The sequence below is a fragment of the Ambystoma mexicanum genome, chromosome 3p (genome assembly GCF_040938575.1).
Source record: "Ambystoma mexicanum isolate Mex_15411 chromosome 3p, UKY_AmexF1_1, whole genome shotgun sequence".
Lineage (NCBI taxonomy): Eukaryota > Metazoa > Chordata > Amphibia > Caudata > Ambystomatidae > Ambystoma > Ambystoma mexicanum.
The window spans coordinates 190,737,981-190,762,310 of NC_090925.1; the positions used below are offsets into that span (position 1 = coordinate 190,737,981).

The 24,330-nt window shown below is 49.8% G+C and overlaps 1 protein-coding gene across 3 annotated transcripts in view; it reads right to left on the minus strand.

Annotated features, from left to right (window-relative positions):
• Positions 1-1,241: 1,241 nt before the first annotated feature.
• LOC138580230 (asialoglycoprotein receptor 1-like) overlaps positions 1,242-24,330 on the minus strand; it is a 233,674-nt gene continuing 210,585 nt past the window's right edge. For 2 of the 3 annotated variants that reach the window (XR_011304212.1, XR_011304213.1), the window contains exon 2: positions 5,854-5,989. Coding sequence is in view for 1 of the 3 variants with exons in the window: in XM_069650599.1 (XP_069506700.1) it covers positions 5,827-5,989 (163 nt within the window). In the remaining 2 variants the exon portion in view is untranslated. Of the gene's footprint in view, positions 5,990-24,330 lie in introns of all 3 variants that reach the window. The other variant, XM_069650599.1, reaches the window with a different exon arrangement.

Below are 24,330 nucleotides of genomic sequence, written 5' to 3' on the forward strand. Positions count from 1 at the left end.
GTGGGCAACCAATCAGGTTCCTTGGATTGTGGGCTGAACCTACTGTCTACCAATCCAAGCACGCGTTCCCTGTAACCTGATGGCTGCTTCCACCGCCCTACACCAGCATCTTCCTTCCTTCCTCCCTCCCTCCCTTTTCTTTAAAATTGACCAACCCTGCCACCCTCACTTGCCTCAACTCTTCAGCGGCGGTGTCACCCGCCACTGCCACGCTACTGCTACCACTCTGTGGCCGCCATGGAAATGGAAGATGGGCTCTGTATGGAGCCCTGCCTTCCTGAACAATGGCGTCCATCTTAAGACATTATTTTGATTCAATGATTGGGACAATCTGAGGCGTCCTGGTCATTGAATGAAAAAATACAATGCTCTTAGCACCCCGGGTTTCCTCATTGGAAACCCGGGGTGCTAATAGCAATAACCATCCATTCCATGGTCTGCAATGGGTGGTAACAGCACCAGGGCCTCTCGTTATGGTTACTGCTTAATTCACACATAGCTCCACTCCCACCACCCATGCCTGCAACGGCACTATCCCCAGTCAGTCCAAGATTAGGCAAACTTGAAGGTCAATCTAGGGATGAAGGAAAAGGAGACTCAAGAGCTTCTCTTGGAAGAAGAGAGGGTAGATCAAGCGCCCAGTGGCCTATGCCTACCCCATGATGAGTGACCTGCGCAAGCCAGCACCACTCCAGTAGGGTTCCCTCCATCCATTCTGCTCATGAGGGCCAGCAGTGCAACTATTCAAGGACACAGGATACCTGATCTTCATAACCTCACAGGGCTCCAAACATTTCACAGGAACAGAAGCCATTGATATTTTATTTGGCATGTGATGTCTTGGAGAATAAGGACTCGCAATAAGAGGTTCTTCACAGAAAGGGTGCTACAAGGAACGAATGTTTCAGCAGGTGTGGTAGTGAGTAATTTAGAGCAGGATTACAAAAAAAAAAAAAAATACGCCTGGGGAAGACACAAGCCGACAGGTCATTGCCCCAACTACATGGCCTTGGCTGTAATCAGTTTGTCTGTGTGAAATATTGTTTTTGGGTGGGCTCATGGGAGGTGATGAAAGTGAAAATAAATTATTAATGTCTGTGATTAACCTAAGGATCCTTCAACTGTTTGGGAACTGAAACCTCCTATGCACACCCCCCTTCTTACACTCCACACATCCACACGTGTATGAATGCTGCAGTCACAGTGATCAGGCAAAATAATGCAAAGGCCAGAGCCAAAGATGTTAAACAAAATTTTTAAAATTAGTTTAGTGAAAAATATAAGGTTACAGTATTGGATTTTAGCAGAAACATGGTTTAGTGTAAGTGTTTTCACACAGGCACTTCTTAAAGCGTCACACATTTTCAGCACGCAAAGCATTTGGTTAATTCGATGGTTATTCTAGCTCGCTGTCGCATGTCAAAGGGAGAGGGCAGAACCGCCTGGCCCCATAAGTGACCTGCCTTGCTATCCTTCCCACCCAACCGTGGGCAGGTGGCTTGGGTGCACTACCTAAGGAGAGGAAACAAAGGCACAAGGGTAAGAGGCTCCAGAACAAGTTTAAAATCAGAACTGAGTCCACATAAACTGACAAGCAAAACGCGCTTCGCCAAAGCTGGTCCTTTTTGGCCGCCATGTTTGCCCCATGCTTCCTCTCCAGCAGGTGACGGAGGCTCTCTGAAGAAGGTTCTATTTTAGGCCTCAGCCGGGCTTTCAAGGCTTGCTTTGCAAGGTGCTGATTGTCCTCAGTGTGGTGGGCTGCCCCAGCTGGCAGTGGGCGGGGAGTGTTGCTTGCTGGAGAACGTGGATTGTCATTCGTCAGGAGCAGGTGTGTGAGCATTTCACTTAATGGGGAGTGGAGAGTCATGCACAGCTGGACAGGGAGGGTTCTTGCTCAGGGGGAGGGAGGGCGGCTTTCTCAGTGGAGCATCGTGCTCGTCACTCAGGGGAGTCTTGCTCTGTGCTGTGGGGCGTCATGCTCAGCAGATTAGCCCTGTATGGCCGTCAGGGTGAGGAGTCTTCTTCTGGGATAGAGGAGGCTGGTGCTTACATTTACAGTGTGAAGTATTTAGCGTGTTGTTCTAGAATTCAGTTCAGTAAGGTAATAGTATCTGCCTTTTTTTGTTGCGTTTGTACAGTCTGTTTGGCGAGAAATGCTGTTCACCATCCTGTCTGCAACTTTTGTTGAGGAGTGCCGATAATACTGTGGGGTAGGTTGCTGGGGGCTGCTGTGTGATGGAGGCTTGCCAGTCTTATTGGCCAGGGTAGCTGCAAGTCCTGTTTAGTATGGAGGCTTGTTTTCCAGGTGATCTGAAGTCGTTTGCTTGGTGGAGTCTCATGGTTGCTTCATGGGCTCTGGGGAATCTTGTTTGGGGAGGGGTTGGGGATGGGTCGCAGTGGATTTTGTAATGAATGGGTGTTTAGAAGCCTTACTGTAAGGAATCTTGTTTGGCAGGGTTGTGGGTCTATACTTTGGCAGGATTATGGCATTTTTTGCTAGGCAGGGTGATGGAGCCTTTTGCTCGATGGGGTGGCGGAGAAAAGCTGTGTGACAGGGACTTTTGTTCGGAGGAATGTTAAGGGAAAGGGCTAATTTTCATTGGTGTGGTTTGGGTGATCACATGACAGTTTTTGGAAATGGTATTTGGCAGGTTGAAGTTGCAGGTCTTGCTCGGCATAGTTGTGAGGGGTCTTGCTCTTCGGTCAGCAGGTGGCGGGCAGACCTATTTGGCAGTGTGGGAGGGATTCTTCAACAAGTTGGATGGGCTATCATCATTTGAGAGTAAGGCGTGGCATCTTTTGAATGTTTCTTTTTACAGGTATGGGAATTTTGTGCATGTCATGTCTGCTCTTCCAAATCATCATGACGACCCAGGGCAGTGGTATTAGCATGCAGTCATAGGGCATTAAGAGGCTTCAATGGACAGGCAGATGCTTGGTTCATCATGGTGGCTCACATGTTTCTGTGACTTGTTTCTCACTGATGGCATTGATTGGTCTTTAGAGCCTCTAGGGATGCTTGCACACTGAAGACATGTTGTGGTTTCTTCCTCCTGGTCCCAGATGCCTGCTATGCAGGTACGCATGCTGTGCAGGTATCCTGGCTTATGCATGCTATGCAGGAACACTTCCGTGTAGGTATGCTGGCCTTACATGTTCATCCTGGTCCCAGGTGCCTGCTATGCAGGAACTCTTCCGTGTAGGTATGCTGGCCTCTTCCATGTAGGTATGTTGGCGTAACATGTGCATCCTGTTCCCAGATTCCTGAGCTATGCAGGAACTCTTCCGTGTAGGTATGCTGGCCTCTTCCATGTAGGTATGTTGGCGTAACATGTGCATCCTGTTCCCAGATTCCTGAGCTATGCAGGGACTCTTCCATGTAAGTATGCTGGCTTCACAGTTGCATCCTGTTCCCAGATGCCTACTATGCAGGAACTCTTCCGTGTAGGTATGCTGGCCTCTTCCGTGTAGGTCTGTTGCCATAACATGTGCATCCTGTTCCCAGATGCCTGTGCTAAGCAGGAACTCTTCCGTGTAGGTATGCTGGCCTAACATGTTCATCCTGGTCCATGATGGCCAGTGCTGTGGATCCCCTCTAGCTGTCATGTGGCTGCAGATCATGGGAAATCGTTGCTGCAATTCCTATTGCCTCTATGGATGCTGTCGTACTCCTTGCACACTTCTGCTTGGGTCTTTGCTTGCTGGTGTCTCAAGCTGCATGCTAATGATATGATGTAATAGGATGTCATTTATAACGCCCCTGTACACAAATGTTTCTAGGTGTGGCAGGCAGGGCCGGAGTGGGGCATACAATTGTCTCGGGCGCCAACGAAAAATTGGCCCACCGTTGCAAAAAGGAATTCATTCCTTTTGTGACGCCGTTTGATTAGTACCCAAGGGGGAGGTTTTTGATAAAATGTGATGCAAATTGTACATTTTAAAGAATATTTATTCTGCAACACTGGTCAAAACTATTAGGCACATAGTGAAGTAACTCATCAGACTGGCCCACATTGGGCAAAAAAATGGCACAAACAATCATTTTGAGTTTTTGGTTCGGCCTTGGACTGATTGCCCTATAAGCCAGTCTGAGCCTGGTGATAGGTGCCATTCATAGTTCTCTTTTTTTAGGTCTTGTTCTTTTTCCCCCCCTAATGAAGTTAAATTCCTGTTTGCCTTCTGTTTTCTTGTTTTGTATACAGAGCCTGGAGAGAGGCGAAGGGGGGAAGGCCGTCCTTTGCTCTGGATTCTAGAAAAGGACGCCAGTTTATCATGATTGCTACAGGGAAGCTTGGCAGTAGGGGCTGTTGCTAAAGCCAGTCTGTGAGAGTCTCATTGGGTGTTGTGGCACGGGCTGCGGTTCGGTGGAGAGGTGATGGCTGTTGTTTGAGTGGGTGTTGTGGCAAGGGCTGCGGTTCGGTGGAGTGGTGATGGCTATTATTTGAGTGGGTGTTGTGGCACATGCTGCTGTTTGGTGGAGTGGTGATGGCTATTGTTTGAGTGGGTGTTGTGGCAAGGGTTGCGGTTCGGTGGAGTGTTGATGGCTAATGTTTGAGTGGGTGTTGTGGCATGGGCTGCGGTTCGGTGGAGTGCTGATGGCTATTTGAGTGGGTGTTGTGGCAGGGGCTGCTGTTCGGTGGAGTGATGATGGCTATTGTTTGAGTGGTTGTGGCAAGGGCTGCGGTTCGGTGGAGTGGTGATGGCTATTGTTTGAGTGGCTGTTGTGGCACGGGCTGTGGTTCGGTGGAGTGGTGATGGCTGCTGTTTGAGTGGGTGTTGTGGCAAGGGCTGCGGTTCGGTGGAGTGGTGATGGCTATTGTTTGAGTCGCTGTTGTGGCACGGGCTGTGGTTCGGTGGAGTGGTGATGGCTGCTGTTTGAGTGGGTGTCGTGGCAAGGGCTGCTGTTCGATGAAGTGGTGATGGCTATTGTTTGAGTGGGTGTTGTGGCAAGGGCTGCGGTTCGGTGGAGTGGTGATGGCTATTGTTTGAGTGGGTGTTGCATCAATGTCTTTGGCAGGGAGGCACAGTCTTGCGGAGTGATTTTACCGTTTTACGCCTTGATTGGAACGTGCTGCTGCAGGTTGGTGGAGATTTTAGAACAGGGGGGGTTGGCAGGGTGATTTAATTAGCAGTGTGGAGGAGTCTTGTTTACCAAGGTGGTTGGAACTCTTCTTTGGCAGATTATTGGTAATTGTTCTTTAGCTGAGCTGTTGGGAATTGAAATAAACAGGTGATTGGAGAGTCTTGTTCAAAAGTAGGGTGGTTCAAAGTACTGCTAAGGGACCAGAAGGTGTTGTAGGGTTTTTGTTGAGAATAGTGCCTACTGCTTAAGGATGGTGAACAATTCTGTTTGACGGCTGTTGGGGTGAAGTGCCCTGTTGGATGTGGTAGCTTTGGCAGTGATTGGGTAGGGATTTTCTGTATAGCATTGTAGCATTCGCCCTTATTAGGTAGGGTGTTGGTAAGTCCTGTTTGGCAGGGACGATATGGCCTTTTCTTAGGTGAGTTTGTGGAAACTTAATAAGCTGGGGATAATATGCAGGGGTTTTGGAGTCTTGCTTGGGAGACCAACTGTTTCTCTTGTTTGGTGAGGTGGTCGAGGTTCTTGCATGGTGCTGTGTTGGGAAGTCTTGCACACCAGAGTGTTGAGAAATCTCGGGTCTACTGTTCATTCCAGTTCAGCAGAATGGCACAGTCCTGTTCAGGAGGGCAGCGGCTCTTTGTTCAGGAGGGCAGCGGCTCTTGTTAGTTGGGGCAGCAGTGAGTTTTGTCCGCGTGGAGAATTTTTCCATGGCTGTGGCGTAGCAGTGGCACATGGGCAGCCTGCTAGGCACTTATATACCCAGATTGGATGTGCAGCACGCTGGCGGCCTTCTGGCACATGCTCGTGTACAGCCACCAGCACTTGTCGTCATTCCAATCCATATTTTGAGAGATGGTGACGCAGTCTTCGTTACCCACATTGTCAGGCTGGTTCCGGGGCCAAAACCTGGGGAAAATAATTGGATAGAGATTAGGTGGTGCGCAGAATTTACAGGCTTATCCTCACCCGTAAATACTTTCAGCGATGCAATGAGGCTGTAATCAAGCAAATGGGAGCAACAAGTTCACTGGAGAAGAGCTACAAAACGAAACCCGGCCACTACCCAAGGCCCCCACTAGGCTGCAACCACAGGTGTGCGCAGCTGGAGCGTGAAAGCAAAGAATCGATATGTTCACCTTGGTCATATGAAAAAACTTTGGGGGAAAACTCTGAAGGAGGTGGTTCCATGTCATTTCGACACCTGCAATTTCATCCCCTGTCAGTTTAACGTGTACATTTCAACGAAAATGCTCATCGTTTTTTCTTTTGTTTTGGGGGGCTTCCCCCCCAAGCCTGCCTCCCTCCCACACTTATTTTTGGCTATTGCCTACCCGCCCAAACCCTTATCTGCCCTTTCCCACCCCCCCCTAAAAAATTCGATGAGCATATTCGTTGTAATATGCACGCTAAAATGCCATGGGATGAAAATGCAGGCGATGAAAGGACGTTGCACCAAGGAGGTAGAACAAGCTGGTGCAAAATGCAGACAAACACAGCGACAGATACATTTTAGAATGGGCAAACTCCAAGGTCATTATTAAAGCTAGCATCCCTCCATCTAGCTGGTACACGTGCTGCAACCTGGCTAGGGCTTGCACAACTCAAGACTGTTTGTCCTTTGGCGCATAAGGATCCGGTCAAGGGTCAGTGGGCAAAAGCTTGACCTTCTGAAAAGTTGTGCCTGTTCTTCTCTTGTTGTGAGAACTGAGGAAATGCACACCTTTAGTTTAGAATGATGCCACATGCTGAAAAGAGAAGCTGCCCCTCTTAGGATACCTGTCCGTGGAGTGGTGATTGTGAGCAACGCATGGACAGCATAAGCTCAACCACCAATTTAAAAAAAGTTTTGTTTTTGATGGCAATATTGTGAAAGTTTGGAAATAAAGCTGAACAACCAAAGAAGTCACCATTTTGTACTAAACATACTCCTATTTCACGTTCCCTTTCCTCCATATGTTATGGGTGTCCGTCCCCATGGAGTGCAGCAGTCACTAAGTGAGTAACGTGCCCTGTGTGTGCCTCATGCATTCTGTGGGAGACTGGCTTTCATGTCCTCAGCTAGCCCAGAGTTTGTATTGACACTAATTTGGGGTTGAGCCTATCCCCGTGAATTTATTATACTGCTGCATGTTTGGCCTGTGTGAACTCTGGGGCAGCGGAACACATGAGAAACATCCTCCAAGAGACTGCGTGAGGTGTTCGCCCGATGGCATTAGACTTTGCGTCTTCTTCCCAATGACAGTGGGCAATGCCGCAGGGCCGCCCAAGGCGAGGCAGGGTAACTGCTGTTACCATCTGGCAGGCCAGGGAGAGGGGCAGCCTCCACCCCCAAGCCTGCTCCTCTCCCCCCACAGACACTGAGACACACAGTCTCTGCCACACAAAGCAAGGGAACGGTGAGGTGTGAACAATCACCTCACCCTTCCACGAAGCAACAAGGTGCTAAGCACCCAGGAGAAGCAACAGTCAGGCAGGGCACAGGTTCAAAGGGGGGAAGACCCCACTCCGATCAGCATGGATAGTCGGACACTCATTCGTCTTCAGGACAGGTCGATGGGCAGAAGAAACAAAGAGGGCCCACCCTTCAGGAACACCATTGCTTCCTGGTGGGGATACAGAGGCCTCTGTTGGGCAGACATCCACGATACGCTAGCAGAGCTGGTCGCATACAGAGACCTACAGAATTCCTGATAGTACACGTAGGGGGCAACGACCTGGTGACCGCAGGAAGGAGAAAGCTCACGGTCAAGTTTTGTCCCCTTCAGCACCCGCTGACCCTATGCCCATTACCTGTGGTGTGCCACAAGGTTCTTGTGTCTCCCCTACCCTGTACAACATTTTTACAAAGCCCCTTTTCGATGATCTAGATGGCCTGGCTATCACCTACACGAACTATGCTGATGATACCCAGATACTCATCCCGCTGACGGGGGATAATGACAAGGATTTGGCCTTTGTAAATCAAGTGTACCTCATCATCCAGGCATGGATGGCTTCTCACGGTCTATGCCTGAATGATGACAAAACAGAACTCCTCATCCTAGGCACTGCACCCAACCTCAATAAATTAGGCCAAAACTACTCATCCTTTGTCATTGACAATAATATTATCACCGTAGCTAAGGAGGTTAAAACCTTAGGATTCTATTTAGACTCAACACTCACCTTCAAAAACCAAGTCAATGCCATGACTTCCGCCACTTCCTATACATGTAAACTCATTAGGGCAGCCAAACCGTTCCTCTCCCCAAACAACTGCATCACTCTAGCTAGAGCATTGATCCTATCTAAGTTGGATTATTGCAACGCACTCTACGTAGGCAGCAATAAATACATTACTAATAAAACTCAAACCCTACAAAACAACGCCTTAAGAGCAGCCCTAAGCCTTCCGAGGAAAGCACAAATCTCAGAGACTAGAAGATCATATAACTGGCTTTCTACAAAAGATAAGATTTTCCTTAAATCGGTCTCTCTGACCCATAAATGCCTACACCAAGCGGCCCCTCAATATTTGATAACAAGATTCACCAGACTGACTTCTTGCCATCCCTCTAGAAAAGCCAATTCAAACCTCCTCCTTGTCCCGAGATTCAAACGTACTATGTCTGGAGGGAATAGCTTTCCCGTCAAAGCAGCACAATTGTGGAACTCCTTACCACCATCTCTTAGGGAGGACCTTCCCTACCCACAATTCAGATCCAATACCATCCGCTGGATCAAGGAACATGACATCTAATGCTTTGACACCTAATCTCTTCCACTGTTGCGCCTACTGTAAATTCTGTATAAATTGTATACCCTCTCATCTCTATGCTTAGATATATCTACAACTTGTAAACTATGTATATTCACCTTTAATTTATACTCTGATGTATCAGCCCTAATGTTTAATGCCTCCAACACTGTAACCTAGTTGGACTCATCTAATGCGTGCTCTGTAACTTAAGTTGTACACTCCTCTTGCTGCTTTGCGCCCTGCTACCCACGGGTTAGGCGCGCTTTACAAATAATAAAAACAAACAAACAAACAAACCCTTCCATGAAGCAACAGTCAGGCAGGGTGCAGGTTCAAAGACCTGCCCCCCCTGAGGGGGCCAGACAGTTGGCTACACCGGTGTGGGGGCTGGACTACAGCCCCCCACTACGCACATCAAAGACCCAGGGATCCCCTGGGTCTTATAAATAAGAGCAGCAACCTCTAAGAAAACACAATCTGTTTGTGGACCCTGAACGGGGACCCAAACTAACAGGAGGTTCGCTGTTCACTCAGCGTCCTCCAATCTTTGCTTCTTTACCACAAAACCCTCCCACCCTACAAAAGAAGGAAGAAGAACAAAGAAAAAACGAAGGAGGACACTGGACGGTGACCACTACAAGTCGTGGGACAATAAGGCGGCACGGGCCAGAGGGGGTAACCTCAGGACCCGGTGCCCAAAAGTATGATATTATTATGATATGCGATTATTGTTATTCCCATAACCATATCTGCACATTAAAATCCTATGGCCTTTTATTGCCAACACTTGACAAACTTTGTGCTCTAACTTATTTACTGGTGAGGGTAAGGGTTCGGCCAATACAAGTTGCATGCATATGGGTTCAGCAGTTACGCATAGCACGACAACACAGTATGCCATCTCCCCCCGCAGAGCAACATGCCCCACTGTTTCCTGGAGATGGGGATTGATATAGCAGAGGCCACAGCTCTAATCTTGGGTGCTTTCCTGAATGCTATAGTGCCTACTGTGACTCAGATATTGGGCCACTTCAAGTCACCCCCATTCAAGGCTTTAAGTGGGGCAAGAAATTGGGGGCGTGCCTTGTGGGATAGGCGTGTGCATACCTTACAGTTTGCATACTTTTTAAGCCATCTTTGTTTCTATGTTTATAAAAAAAATGGCTTGAAAAGTACACAATTCAGTCCATCTTTTACAAACATGCCTCGGGCTTTGGCCGTCAGCAAAGCTTTATAAAAGATGGATTGAATTGTGTACTTTTCAAGCCGTCTTTTATAAACCTCGAAATATGGCAAGGAATCCCCAGGTTCACCGCAGGTCAAATATGCCTCGGTGACATGGGGAGGGGGAAACAAAGGGACAATAACTTCCTTTGGTGACCCCTCACGCAAGCGGTCACTAAGAGGAAGTTACAGTGACTGACAGCATCGGCTGTTGTCTCTTTTGTCAGATTGCCTTTTGGAGACTGCCTGGGCTGGCCCCAGCCCACTTAAAGTACTGCCCCCATTCTCACCTCTCCGCTAACTTCGCAATTCATCCTTCATGGTGCGGCAGCTCACGCCTCGTCATGCTGCTTTACACCCATCACGCCACTTAAGGGCCTGTTACTCCCCGCCCTGTCATATCACAACTCTGACACGTCATACTGCTCGTTGCACCGTCCTCGCACCTCTGCACTGCACCGTGCACCTGCCACTATTCACCACGCCGACCCGCAGTCAGCCTGTCAAGGCCTCGTGTGGCTATTCCCCGCCCTCTCTCCCTGCCCTATACCCCGTCAGCTGAATTTATACTCCGGTCATCACACTTCACTATCCTGCACTGCTACATCACGCCACATCCTGCCACGTCATACACCTGGCACAGGCCATTTAAAATCCATACAAGGGCCCACTGGACACCTTCCACAGTGACCTGCAACTGGATCCACAGGGCAGGGGGTTGAATGTCCCCTGGAATTATGAACGGGGCCCTTCGGTCCCCACCACCTTTTACATCCTTCCCTTCCCTTCCTCCAATGCCTCCATGTAGGATGTATGACTGACAGAAATGCCCTTTCAGCACTTATTGTTTATTTTAGCCCAATGCAGCAATACTGTTCAGTCCTCTTCACCCCACCCCCTCTGCTCCCCCAGGGGTCAGGTGAAGAGGATCCTATCTGGATGTGTGTCTCGGTCCCCACCAGGGCCTGAACTGCCACGACTGATATGTGTACAAAAAGTTAAAGTTAACTCTTTTAGTTTGATTCACAAGCAAAAAAGTGCACATTGTATTGACATAATGAATACATGTTTCATTCCCATAATGACAGTCGGGTGACATTTTCTTAATCATACAACTCACAGGGGATGTATCTATGTCCCAACTCGCCCCTTTTCAATTGTGAATAAGCATGCGACCCATGCCTGCCTGCCTGCCATGAATTCTGCCACTCACAGGCTCGATTTCACATTAGAAGCACAGAACTGCAAGTACCACAATGCAACGCAACGCAAGACGAAGCCCAAGATGCACCACTCACTCCTCACATGGGGCATAGTTGTAGTGTTTGGCCCTCAAAGTGATTTGAACAAACACCATTGTTTTCAATGTGCTCTGGACTATGACCTGCACATTTTAAAGGAGCTCATGTTGTCCAATGTCACACGCGAGCAACACATGCAAGCCATGTTCTCATGTTTAACTTTGCATTCTCGTCCTTATAGTTCTGACTGTATAATGGTACAGGCATTCAGTACAGAGAGACACACACCTAGCTGATCCCCGAGGCAGACAGACTGCGCCCCACCAATTGGAGACCCCCCAGTCGTTCTAGGTGTAAGCTATTGGCCGATAGAATGTGCGGGACTCTGATGGTTTTTCCGCACCATCACTGGTGCAAAGGGTTTCACGCAAACTTCCAACCAGACTCTCATCTGCTCACGAGGCTAAGCAACACGCCTCGTACTTCATAGATCAGGGGGGGTCGGTGTAAAGGTAACTGCACCGGAGACTGCCGAGCACTTGAATGTTCACACCGATGTATTTAAAATATACACTAAGACACTTGCATTACGAGCGAGAGAATACACATGAAATCAATCCATGTCTACACATATGAGCAGGAGAAGGTAGCCGAGTGAGTGTGGAGAGCTGCTGGTGTAGTAGAGGCACGATGGGAGATCCATGTTTCTGTGATAGCAAGAAGTGAAAGTTGAGGGTGCTAAGAGTCAAAGTGGTCAGTGATGCAGGAAGACGTGTTGCAGACGGATTGTGCATCCCAGAGGCCAGAGGCCGAGTTATATGCAGTGGGGGGAGGAGCAGGTGCTCTGCGGTAGACGAGGGGAATAAATGAAGTTAGAGAGCCTGGGAGAGCATCATATCTGAGGGGTGTGAGTGCAGGGAGACAGGGGAAGATGGGGAGCTGGAAGAGTTATGCAGAAGTTTGACCAAGTTGAGGCAGTGAGAGAATGGAAGAAGAGTGAATATAAAGAGGAATGGAGTGAAGTCAAGATGATGATGAAGGGTAGAAGAAATAGGCAAGTGAAGACCATGGAGAAAGGGTGCAGCCCAAGAGAGAAAGGTTAGGTAGGTGAGCGGAAAGATAAGAGGTGAGTGGTTGGCTGATGTACGTTCCGATTTGGGCTAGAATAGGGTTATAGGTAGGAAAACAACAGTTAACTGGTCCAAAACAGCAATGTTCCTTGGTCCTGTGAGATAAAAGATGCTGCACAGTGAAAGGATAGTCAAAAGGTGTCATTGCTGGAACAAGAGACAGAGCTGAACTATTAGTCTGTTGTTTCTGTCTAGGATCAGATGACTGGTACTGCAGGCCACAAGAAGGAGGCTTGGAAACTTGGAGTAGGAACACTTAGCTGTGGCAAGTGGATGACAAATCACTGTGCTGCCATTCTGAGGGGTTGCAGTCATCAGACCTATGGAGAACCTTTGCCTTGCTGAAGTCTTCCCTGAAGCTGACTTGGAGTGAGGAGAAAAAGTACATGGCCAACAGGGAGGAACTTGCGAATGCTGGTTGAAGTGAATGAATGAAGTAACACTGTGTTGAGAGACAAAAAGTAGAGAGAAACTGATGACTCGGACACAGAGCCTATTTCCTAAGGAAAGGGAGAAGTGAGCCAGCACTTGCTTCCAGAAAGAGGTAGACTCAGTGAGCAGATGCCCAAGTAAGATAGAGAGATGGAGTGAGCCAATGTTGTAGGACTGAGCTTGCGAGACTGGGTGAGAGCACGCCATAATGCTGGAAGTGAGGGAAACCCTTGTGAGAGTATGCGTACGCCATGATGCTAAGAGTGGTAGAAGCACGGTGAGAGAAAGCCCAATCACTGAGGCTGAGAACCAGTGAGAGCACCCTGGAGTGCAGAGGAAGAGCCAAGCAGTAAAACAGTGAGGCCCAAGAGGGAGCCAAGGAAAGTGCTGGACCAAAAGAATTGTAGTTTGGGTCCTGTTGTCTGGACACTCCTCAATGCATTCCACCCTCATTTTACAGGGTTTGTAGTTCTAAGTCAGATTTCCGGTCTATAGAACCTGGGCGTTCTAGGATAGTGAGTGAGAAGGAGGGTATTTGCCCTCATTTCTCCTGTGCATTGGGTATCCTGTTGTTTCCACAAAGTAAATTACTTCAATGTATTTTACTTTGTGGAAATTACTTTGCCAATACTTCAAAATGTATATGTATTTGGGTGCTAAGAGGTAAAATGGGATTGTGGAGGGGTTTGGGTGAGGTTAGTAGTGAAAGGGAGGTGGGGCATGGGCAGGGGAACACCCCAAAACAAAATTCAAAGTGTTTTGGGGAAGACATTTCAACAAAGTAAATTACATCAATGTAATTTACTTCGTTGAAATGACATGGCAAAGCATTGTCAAACACATCTGTATCAACACTGACTCCCAGGCATCAGAAAGACCACAGACACTGGGCACCACTGAGCCAAAGATATTCTCACATCATACTTTAGGCCCTTGGTGTTGTTGATTCGAGCATGTGCAAATCCAGTGGTCTTCAAGCAAGACTGGCACACAACTGGACCATTCCCTGCACCAACACAAGCCTTACGTATACCCACCCCTTTGTGTCCCTTCAAAGAGGTTAACGGTTATTTCTCCCCTGCAAGAATCAACAAACATGGGTGGTAAGGCAGGCCACAAGATACTGGGCCACACTAATAAAAAATGAACATTCTGCAGAGACATGTCTGCGTTTAAGTAGAGGGGGTGGATCGCAGGCCCAACCCTTTACGTGCCACTCCTATAAGGTAACCCACAACCACCAGGCACTGCACTGCCATCTGTCCAGACAGCATTTAGCACCAAGAGGTTTCATACATGGCAGATTTTGCTCTGCATAAATACGACATAACTTAACACATAACAGCAAATTTGCTTGCAAGTAAATCAGGAAGATTAAGATGTGTCAGCAAGTAAGTAACCACGAATTGGTAGGTGCCAGCCACAGAAGCTGAAGGCTAGGAATGACCAACCTGCTTAAATAGAATCCTGTGCTTGGACTGTGGTGCAGCCTTGTACCTTCTAAGAGTGTGGTGTGGCCCCGACAGTCATGCTATTAATTTCCACCCAACTTCTTTTCTGTGCAGGCAGTGCTCGGGACCTCTGATTTGGAGTTTTTCAAATAGAGGTAGTTGACTTCAATTCAGTAGCATTTGTGTAGGAGGCAACTGGCGATACTGTGTGAATGTGAACCGGTTATGCCGATTTGTTGGTTCAGTTCTGGCAGTAAAAACCAGACTAAAGCAGGACTGTTCCTGAGGTCTCCACCACACATCCCAGCAGGTGAGAAGAAGGACATTGTGTACAGTATCATTTCCAGGTGATGGTCAAGAAGGATAAGGATTCCCTCAATCTTAGTTGAAAAAGGGAGGTTAGATGTTAGCTGTTTAGCAGCGGGGCTCTAAGGACTGGCTTAAGATCTTGGGGTGCAGAGGGGAATTAAAAGTATAAGTTTTAAAAAAAATGATTTTATTGGTTTTTATCATTTTCTTGAAAATCACACAAACAGTGCACCTAAACATGGTGCATAACTACTGAAACCCCAACTCCCCCTTTTCCCTTCCCCTCCTCCCAATAAAGTCTCTTTGAGGAGCCATCACGGTCCTCTAGTCCACAAATGTCTCTTCTTCTTCTCCATAATCCTGGGAGCTATCTGTGTCCAATTCGTTGGGTCCCAAGCCCGTCAGTGATGCAATCAAGTGCTGCCATGCCATCAATGTTCCTGCTTCCTCTTCACCCCCTTTGCATGCTGCCTCCCTCTAGACCACTGAGTCAGCCTCAACCCACTGCAGGAGGTCCCTCCTCCAGGTCTCTACATTGGGTCTCGCCTGAGCTTTCCATCCCATGGCTATCCTTCGTTTCGTTTAGCTAAAATATAGGCCAGGTCTTTGAGCTTGCTCACATGCTTGAGTTTGCGCGGTCTGGGGAAATCCCCCACCATACATGCCCACAAGGTGCCTATTACCAGTAAAATCCCTTTGGTTGCCAACCAGTCCGCTATTTCCTTCCAATATCTGTCTATTTCGGGACAAGCCCAGAACATGTGTACCATCCCAGCATTCTCCTCTCCACATTTCGGCATCTCTGTATAGCTGCATTTGCAAACTTAGCCATTTTCTTGTGGGTCATATATGCTCTGTGAGTGATATACAATTGAATTTGTTGTAATCGGGCATTCCTCTACACCTTTTTATGGTACCCTTGCACACTTTCCCATAGCCCGTCACTCATTGTCTCCCCACTTTCTTCCTCCCAATCTCGCCTTGTCTGAACCACCTCTTATCCCACCCTAGGCATCAATAGTTCGTAGATTCTAGAAACCTTGTGTCCCCTGCCTGACACCGCTTGAAACATTTCTAAGGCCTCGACTGGGTGTTGGGCCAGTTCTACTTCTGACCATGTTTCTTTAAGCATAGCTATTAGCCTCACATACGTGATATACTGCCCGCTGTGTAGGCCTGTGTCCTCCTTTAGGCGGTCAAACTCTATCCCGCAACCTCCTTGCCACACGTCCCCTACCGTTGCCACCCCTACTGGTTCCCAATATTTCCTTATGGCACATCTCAGTTGATCGTCTATCCCTCGCAGTGTCACTAGAGGGACCTGCGGGGAGTACGGTGTCTGGCTTCCCAATTTCCTACAAGTCCTCTCGCCAGACAGTAGTGCCTCCCTCGCACTTGTCGGTGGCTCGGTTGTCCACATCCATCCGTTCAGGAAGCATGGTGTACATTCCGCCCTCAATAGTCTGGACTCGGATGTGGTGTCTTCAGAGAGCCATCTAGCTACATATTGCAATTGGCTCGCCAGATAGTATACTTCCAAATTGGGTAGTTTAATACCGGCGCGTTCGTGTGGGTTTTGTAATTTCCACAGGGCTACCCTGTTCCTAGTGTTATGCCAGATGAACCCCCTACAGATATTTTGGAGTTTATGGAAAAACCGTTTTGGTACAGAATATGGGACATTTGCAAAATTATGCAACAACCTGGGCAATACTATCATTTTGAGCAATGCTGTCCTCCCCATCATGGTTAGGGGCAACCTCGTCCAGAATGCCATACTGCTTTGGATCCTCTCCACTGCTTTCTCTGTGTTATTCTTGTGTTCATCCTCAACTCTGTGATATACATTTATCCCCAGGTATCTAAATGTATCTACCGCCCAGTCAATCTGTAGTACCGGCAGCGACTCCCTGGACATAAATCCCTAAATCTCCCTAACGGGAATATCGTGGACTTCCTTGGGTTTACCGTTATACCCGATAATAGTGCGTATTGATCTAGTACCTCTAATATATATTGTAAGTTTTCCTCGGGATATTTCAGATACAATAACATGTCATCCGCATACAATGATATCAGGTGCTGACCGCTCTTTATAGTAATGCCCACCTCCCCATATTGGTATCTAAGGTACGCCGCCAGTGGCTCCAATGCTAGGATGAACAGCATCGGGGAACATGGGCAGTCTTGTCTGGTTCCTCTGCTTTATGTCCACCTTTCTGAGACCACCGCCCGTCCGAACTCTTGCTATCGGTGCGCTATACAATAGCTTCACCCACTGCAGATACACTGGTCCCATCCCAAACTTTTTTAGGACCGCTTGTAGCCAGGGCCACTTGACTGAGTCAAAAGCCTTGACTGCGTCTAGTGAGACTATTGCCAGTTCTTGGGAGCTTCCAGCGGTCTGGTCCATAATATGGTGTAATCTCCTGAGATTATCAGATATGCTCCGCTGGGGGGACATATCCCGTCTGGTCGTGGTGTATTAGGGTGCTGATCAGCGGCTTCAATCTGTTTGCCATTACCGCTGTGAGAATCTTACTATCCTGATTTAACATCGACAGAGGTCTGTAAGATCTGCAGTCAGTGTCTATTTTACCCGGCTTGAGAAGCGGGATAATTATCGCTTCCCTCATTTTTTAGATTTTTAAGTGTTTTTATTGGCATTTGCAATCATATACATAGTAGTAGAGCACGAAGTGTGCTTTATATTATTGACCATGTGTCGTGTCTGCCAAGAGAACAACAAATAACAACAAACTAACAAACAAAATTAACAGTAATAACAACTTTGACTGTGCACTCCCATGGAATCGTGACGTGGTTTTTATTCTGCGTGTTTGGCCCAGGGCCGGAACCACCCCTCTTCGTGGCCGTTTCAGGGCCTGGCACTTGGAACGCACTCGGGCTCATCAGTCTGATCGTGGTATTTTACCTGGAATTTGTGTCCTGTTGGGCTGTTCAGGGGGGTTTGAAGTCGGTCGAGAAGATCATGTCCCTCATGAGGGCTTTCCAGGACTCCAGTGTTGAGCTCACGTCATCCCCGCCTCTGTTGTTTCCCTCCTCCCAGGCCCTGGTTTCGGCCATGGTCCATCTTTCCATTTCCCTGATCCAAGGGCCGTATCTGGGGCCTGCGGGCGATTTCCAAGCCATCGCTATTGTTCTTTTCACAAGAATGGATGCCATGTCCATGAGCTTCACTAGATGTTTGATTTTGCCAAGTCTCGGGTGGGTGCCCAGGAGACACTCCTTAGGTGTCCATTCATACCTTTCCAGTCCAGCTCTCCTGCAGGTTCGCTCGGTAGCAAGTCAGAGCTTCTGGGACCTGGGGCAAGCCCAGAACATGTGGATCAAGTCAGCTTGTTCGGAGGAGCACCATGGGCATGTCGAGTGGATTTTGTTGTTGAAGGTGGCTATCCTGTGCGGGGTCATGTAGGTCCTGTAGAGGACGTTCAGCTGGATCATCCTAAACCTGGCGTTCCGTGACACCTCCTTCGGGTACAACAGGGCTCTTGCCCATTCCTCTTCCGTGATTTCAATCCCCAAGTCGGTCTCCCACTTCTCTTTCAGGCGCGCTCTTCTGGGGTTAATTCGGTCGTTTATCTGGGCGTAGAGCGTCGATGTCGGCTTCCAGCCGTCGCTCAAGTTATACATCTCCTGAACAAGGGGGTGGGTCTCTGGTTCCTCAGGCCATGTGTTCCATTTGGTCTTGGCTACGTGCCTCACCCTCTGGTAAAATAAGAATTGTCCCGAAGAGAGTCCGTCCTTTAGTTGCAGCGAATCAAAGTCCCTAAAGGCTCCTTCGTCAAACATGTCTCCACATGTGTAGAGGCCACAAGTCTCCCAGTTCCTCATTACTGGAAGGTCGATGGGGGTCCTGCACACGTCTGTCAGCATGGGGATTTTGGGCATGTACGGGTGATGGAGGCCTAGTAGTATTCTAACCCTGTTCCAGACCCGCCTCCCCAAGGTTACTATCATGGGCGGGTCAGGAGGGCCCATCTGCGAGCCCCATATTATCTCCTTACGGTGCGTAGGCCCGGTCAGTTGGCGAAAGAGGCCAGTCTCAGCGGAGGGTTCATCTGAGAGCCACTTTGTTACGTGTGTTAGTTGTGATGCGAGATAGTATCTCTGGAAGTCGGGTAGTTAGATGCCGCCCTCGGTGTGGGGGAGCGTGAGGATGTTCAGGGCGAGCCTGTGTCTGGACTGACCCCAAAGAAAGTCCCTGACCAGAGATTCCAGTTTCCTGAAGAAAGGCGGGGGGATGTAGTGAGTGATGTTGGTGAAATAGTAGAGGAATCTTGGGAGTATAATCATTTTGGAGATTGCAGCTCTACCCATCATTGAGAGGGGGAGCTTTGACCAGAATTTAATGGACCTTCGAACCCCGCACATTGCTGCTTCGGTGTTGCGCTCGTGGGTGGAGGCTGGCGTGTGCATGATGGTTAAACCCAAGTAGCGGAAGGCCTCCGGCTGCCACTGGATCCCCATTCCGGGTAGTTCCTCTGTGTCCAGTCCTCTGAGTCCCGCAAGGGGGAAGAAGCATGATTTCTGTCTACTAAATTTTATCCCCGAGTATTTGGCGAAATTATCGAGGACGTCCAGTGCTGTGGGAGCAGTTTCTCGGGGGTTCCTGAGGTATAGAAGGACATCGTCAGCATATAAGGAAATGATGTTGTATGTTCCGCCAATGCTGATACCAGAGTCGAACAATTGCTTCCTGAAATAGATTGCCACTGGTTCCAGGCCCAGGATGTACAACATCGGCGATAAAGGGCACCCTTGCCTGGTTCCTCTTTGGATGGGCCATGCGCTTGATACCATGCCACCAGTCTTCACCCGGGCCACCGGGTTATTATAGAGTATCTCGACCCATCGAATGAAGTGTTCCCCTAGGCCAAACTCTCTCAGGGTCAGGATCAGCCATTCCCAATATATCGAATCGAAAGCTTTTACAGCGTCGAGCGAGAGTACCGCTGGGTCCTCCTTGCTCTCTGCTGTTTGTGCCACAACATGTTGGAGCCTCCTCAGGTTGGCGGTGGTGTTACGTCCTGGGACGAAGCCGTTCTGGTCTTCATGTATTAGGGACCCTATCACCCTAGAGAGCCTCTTGGCTAGTATAGTCGTGAGGATTTTGCCATCATAGTTCAGCATAGCCAGGGGGCGGTACGAGTCGCACTCATCAGGTGGTTTGCCCGGCTTGAGCATTGGTATTATGAGAGTCTCTCTCATACTGCTCGGCAAGGTTCCAGTCTCATAAGCCTCCAAATAGACTTCATGTAATATCGGAGTTAGGGTCTCCTCGTAAGCCTTATAGAATTCTGGAGTGAGGCCGTCCGTCCCGGGTGTCTTGCCGGTGGAGAGGGACCTGATCGCTTCCGATATGTCTTCTAATGTGATAGCCTCCTCCAGCCTGGCGCGGTGTTCTTGGCTCAGCTTGGGTAGTCCGATTTCATCCAGGGTGTCTCTTATGTCTTTCTCGGGGATTCTCTCGTTGTGGGCATAGAGTCTGGCGTAATAGCCTGAGAAGACTTCATTTATTGCTAGTTGCGTCCTCTGTGTTGTACCTCCCTCGTCTTTGATCTCTTTAAGGGCCTGCCTTGGGTTCTCCCTCTTACATAACCAGGCAAGTATCCTGCCGGGCTTGTCCGCTTCCTTGTGTGCCCTCAGGGTCCGTGTGGAGAAGTCGAACTTGGACAGCCTCTCCCAGGCTGTCCTGCATTCTTCCCTGATGTCCTTCAGTTTGGCTTCCCTGGCAGCGGTCGGAGGCGAAGCATCTTCCAGTTGCCTGATCTCATCCTCCTTGTCCTCCAGCTCCTTCCTCAGCTGCCTCCTGATGCCACCGGCCTCAGCTATTATCTCACCCCTCGTTACCACCTTCATGGCTTCCCAGAATGTGCTCCACTTCTGGACCGATCCTTTGTTAATCTGTACGTACTCGTCTAGTTTCTCTCTTAGGGTTTCCTTGAATGCAGGGTCCGTTAAGGTTTCAGTTGGCATGCGCCACATTGGGATAGGGGGCCGCGGGCCTCTCAGGTGAAGCTGTATCAGGAGAGGAGAATGGTCCGAAATCGATCTTCCCAGGTAGTTCGCCGACTCAACCAGCGGTATCAGTGCGTTATCGACGAAAAGGTGGTCTATCCTGGTGTGTAAATCGTGGGGGGCTGAGTAGAATGAGTAGGCCCTGTCGATAGGATGCAGGTCTCGCCAGGCGTCAACCAGGAACAAGTCCGCGACCGCAGTGCGGAGAGCGCGGGAGGCAGGGCCGTTGGGGGTACGCGGCGTTAAAGATCTGTCTGTGTCTTCGTTCATCACGCAGTTAAAGTCTCCCCCCCACAAGAGGGCGTCCTCCCTGTGGGGTGCAATTTTGGCGCATATCTGCCTGAGGTGGGAGGGTATGCCATGTTGCGGGAAGTATGAGTTGACTATGCATAGCCGGGAGTTTTCAAGCATGCCCCAGATCATCACATACCTGCCCTCTTCGTCCGTCTCCATCCCCATCTGGTGAAAGGGTGTGTCAGGGCTCACCCACGTGTATACGCCGCGTGCGTACTTCGAGTAAGAGGAGCCGCTGCCCTGGCCGCCCCAGTAGTCTGCCAATTTGTTCACGGTGTCGGATGTGAGGTGCGTTTCCTGCAAGAGGGCAAACGATATCTTCTTCCTCTTCAAGTAGGAGTGTATTCGATTCCTCCGCAGGTAGGATCCCATCCCTCTGACGTTCCATGTAATTATTCTGAAGCGTGTTGCCATTGCTTGGTTTTAATCATGGATGGGAGAGGCTCTCCGCCCATTTTCTGGGCTGGGCATCCACTGCTAGGTGTCATGCTTCGATTTGCTTGCGTGGGGTGGTGGGCTCCAGTTTCCGGCCTTTGATCCTCCATAAATTGGGGGACAGTCTTCATGAGGAGTGCAGTCATAACAAAAACTGAACAAAAATAACCATAACTGGTGCACCCAGCTACTGCCAAGGGGGGCAGTGCTCGGGGGCTCTCGTGCTGTCTGTCCCCGTCCGGGTTTCTAGCACGAGTAGGTTTGTGCCGGCAGCTAGCCAGCACTGGTCTTGCGTGGGTGTGTGCTGCGCGCCCATGAGCGGGAGGCCGGGTGGGCCCCGTAGTCACTTGATGTCCTCAATGTAGTTTCCTCGGTATTGATGTATACTCTTGTGATGGTGTACAGTGCTGGGTCAAGGGCAGTGGTGTCCAGGTGTCGGTCCGTCGCCCCTTTTGCTTTCGGTTCAGTTCTCGTGGGTGGGTTCAGGGGGGGCGTCCGCCAGTTTATTATGTTCCAGCCACATGGTGGCGGCGGCTGGAGTTTCCAAAAATATCGCTCTCCCCTTATGAATCACTTTCAGTCTGGAGGGATACAGCAGCATATATTTTAGATTTAGTTTTCTCAATCTAGCTTTGATTGGGACAAAAGAGTTCCTTGCTCGCTGTACTGACTGCGTGTAATCAGGGTAAATGGTGACTTTCGAATTATCCCACTCTATCTCTCCACCCTCTCTCGAAAACTTTAGGATCACCTCGCGGTCCCGGAAATTGAGGACTTTCGCTATGATGGGGCGAGGAAAGGAGCCCGGGGGGGTTTCTTCTGGAGCGATCTGTGGGCCTTTTCGATGGCAAAGCCCTGGGAGAGTTTTTCCGCCCCAATTTCCTGCTGTATTAGGGATTCTATGTAGGCCGTCGGGTCCATGGTCTCGGCTCCTTCGGGAATACCCAGTATCCTAATATTGTTACGCCTAGCGCGGCCCTCTGCCTCTCCGATCTTGCCTCCAAGTAGCTCACCTTCCTCCGAAGGTCCGCCACCTCAGCCTTGAGGTCTTGTGTGTCCTCGGCGATGTCCTTCTGGATCGTTTCCATGTTGGTGACACGTTCCGTCAGATTGCGGGCATCTTGTCTTATGAGTTGGATGTCAGCCTTCACCTCACCAATTTTCGTGTCAATAAATGTCCTTAGGGCAGCAATCGCCTCGAGTACCTGGTTGTCCTTGTCGCGTTCCTCTGGGCTGGTCTGCGGAGCTGTACTTTTAGGCGTGGACTGGGCGCCCGGGTGGGGTTTCGGGGTGACGAAAGGATCCATAGTGGCATTCATTCTTGGCCTTGCCCCTTGAGGTAGGCATTACAGAGTCTCTGGTCCCCTTTGCCTGTTGTAAGTGTCCGGTCGTGTGGCTCTCCCCAGCCTGCTCTCCGTGCAGCCCACGGGGGGGCGCCTCAGCAGGTTAATCCGCCTGCGGATCGACCCGCTTTGTTGTTCGGAGACGAGGGCCGACTCGTGGGGGGCGGGCAGGCCCTAGTTATGTTCGTCAGGATGGGGCGTCGGGCTAAGCCGGGGGGCGTCTTCGGTGTCTTCGATGCTGGTTCCGGAGCGCGGTCCCCCGCGCGTTGTTGCAGTGGGCCTCGAGTGCCAGGAGGCCCGATATACCAGTTCAGGGGGTCCCCACAACTTCCCCCGCTACGATCCGGAAGGGACCCAGCGGGCGGGCCTCGGGTTCGGCGGGAGCAGCTCCGTGCGCCGTCCGCCGTGGATAGAGAGTCTTGCCGGGAGGGTCCTGGGCCCCCCAGTAATGTTCTGTTGGGCAGCGCCACACGGTTCGGCTGGTCCCACCTCTTCGTTGGTTTCGCTCGAGCAGCAGGGAGTGTGAATGCCTGACTGGTCCCGGGGAGAGGAGGTTCAGGCTCTCTCGGGCATCGAGGCCGCCATTTTGGATGTGCCGCTCGGAGAGGGGGGGGGAGCTGGGCAAAAGCGCCGTATCGGGGCTCCTGAGCTCCGATTTTCATCGAGAACAGCTGCGGAACACGGGTCTTCGCCTCAGCTTCGGTTAGGTTGTCGGAAGGGCAGCCCAGCAAACTTGAAACACCTAATTCAGGATCAGACTACGGGGCTTGGCCGGAGCTCGAAAGTTCCGCGTCCTCACTCCATGAGCACCAAGCCACGCCCCTATCGCTTCCCTCATAGTCTCCGGGAATGTTCCCCATTCAAACGCTTCATTCAGCATGGCTAGCAGTGGTGGAAGTAGGTCTACTATGCAAGTCTTGTAAAATTCGCTTGGGAGGCCGTCGGACCCCGGCGCCTTATTAGTGGGGAGGTTACAAATTACATATTCCAGTTCGTCCAATTCCAGTGGTGCCTCGAGCCTCTCCCTCTCCTCTGCCTGAACCCTAGACAGGATGATGTCCTCCAGCACCTCATTTATGTCCATTTCCTCTGCCTCTACTTTCTCAGCATATAAATTCTTATAGTATCTCTGAAAGCACTCGTTCACCCCTTCTTGTGTCCCTACAAGTATGCCCTCCTCACTACGTATCTCTCGGATCACCTGCTTTGGGGTCTCACTCTTGCACAGCCAGGCTAGTAATCGCCTCATGTTGCCTCTCTATGTATTTTCTATAGTTGAGGTTGCATAATCTCTCCCAGTGTGATTTATATTTTTCTGTTAATTGTCTAATCGCCTCTGCCCCGGTTTGGTCTCTCTTGCATTTTATCTTCAATCTCCCATTCTGTAGTTGGTAGGTCTGCGGTTATGCCATTTAATAACCCGGTAGACTATGCTGTCCCCCTTATGCCAGCCAACTCAACGCTTCCCTTATTTAATTCAAAGTACTCCTGTATTGCTTTCCTTAGGTCTTCCCTAAACATGGTGTCCTTGAGAGCTTCAGCTCGAAGTCTCCATGTCGGTATCCTGGGCGTGGGCGGTGAGATCTGCCACATCACCACAAGGGGAG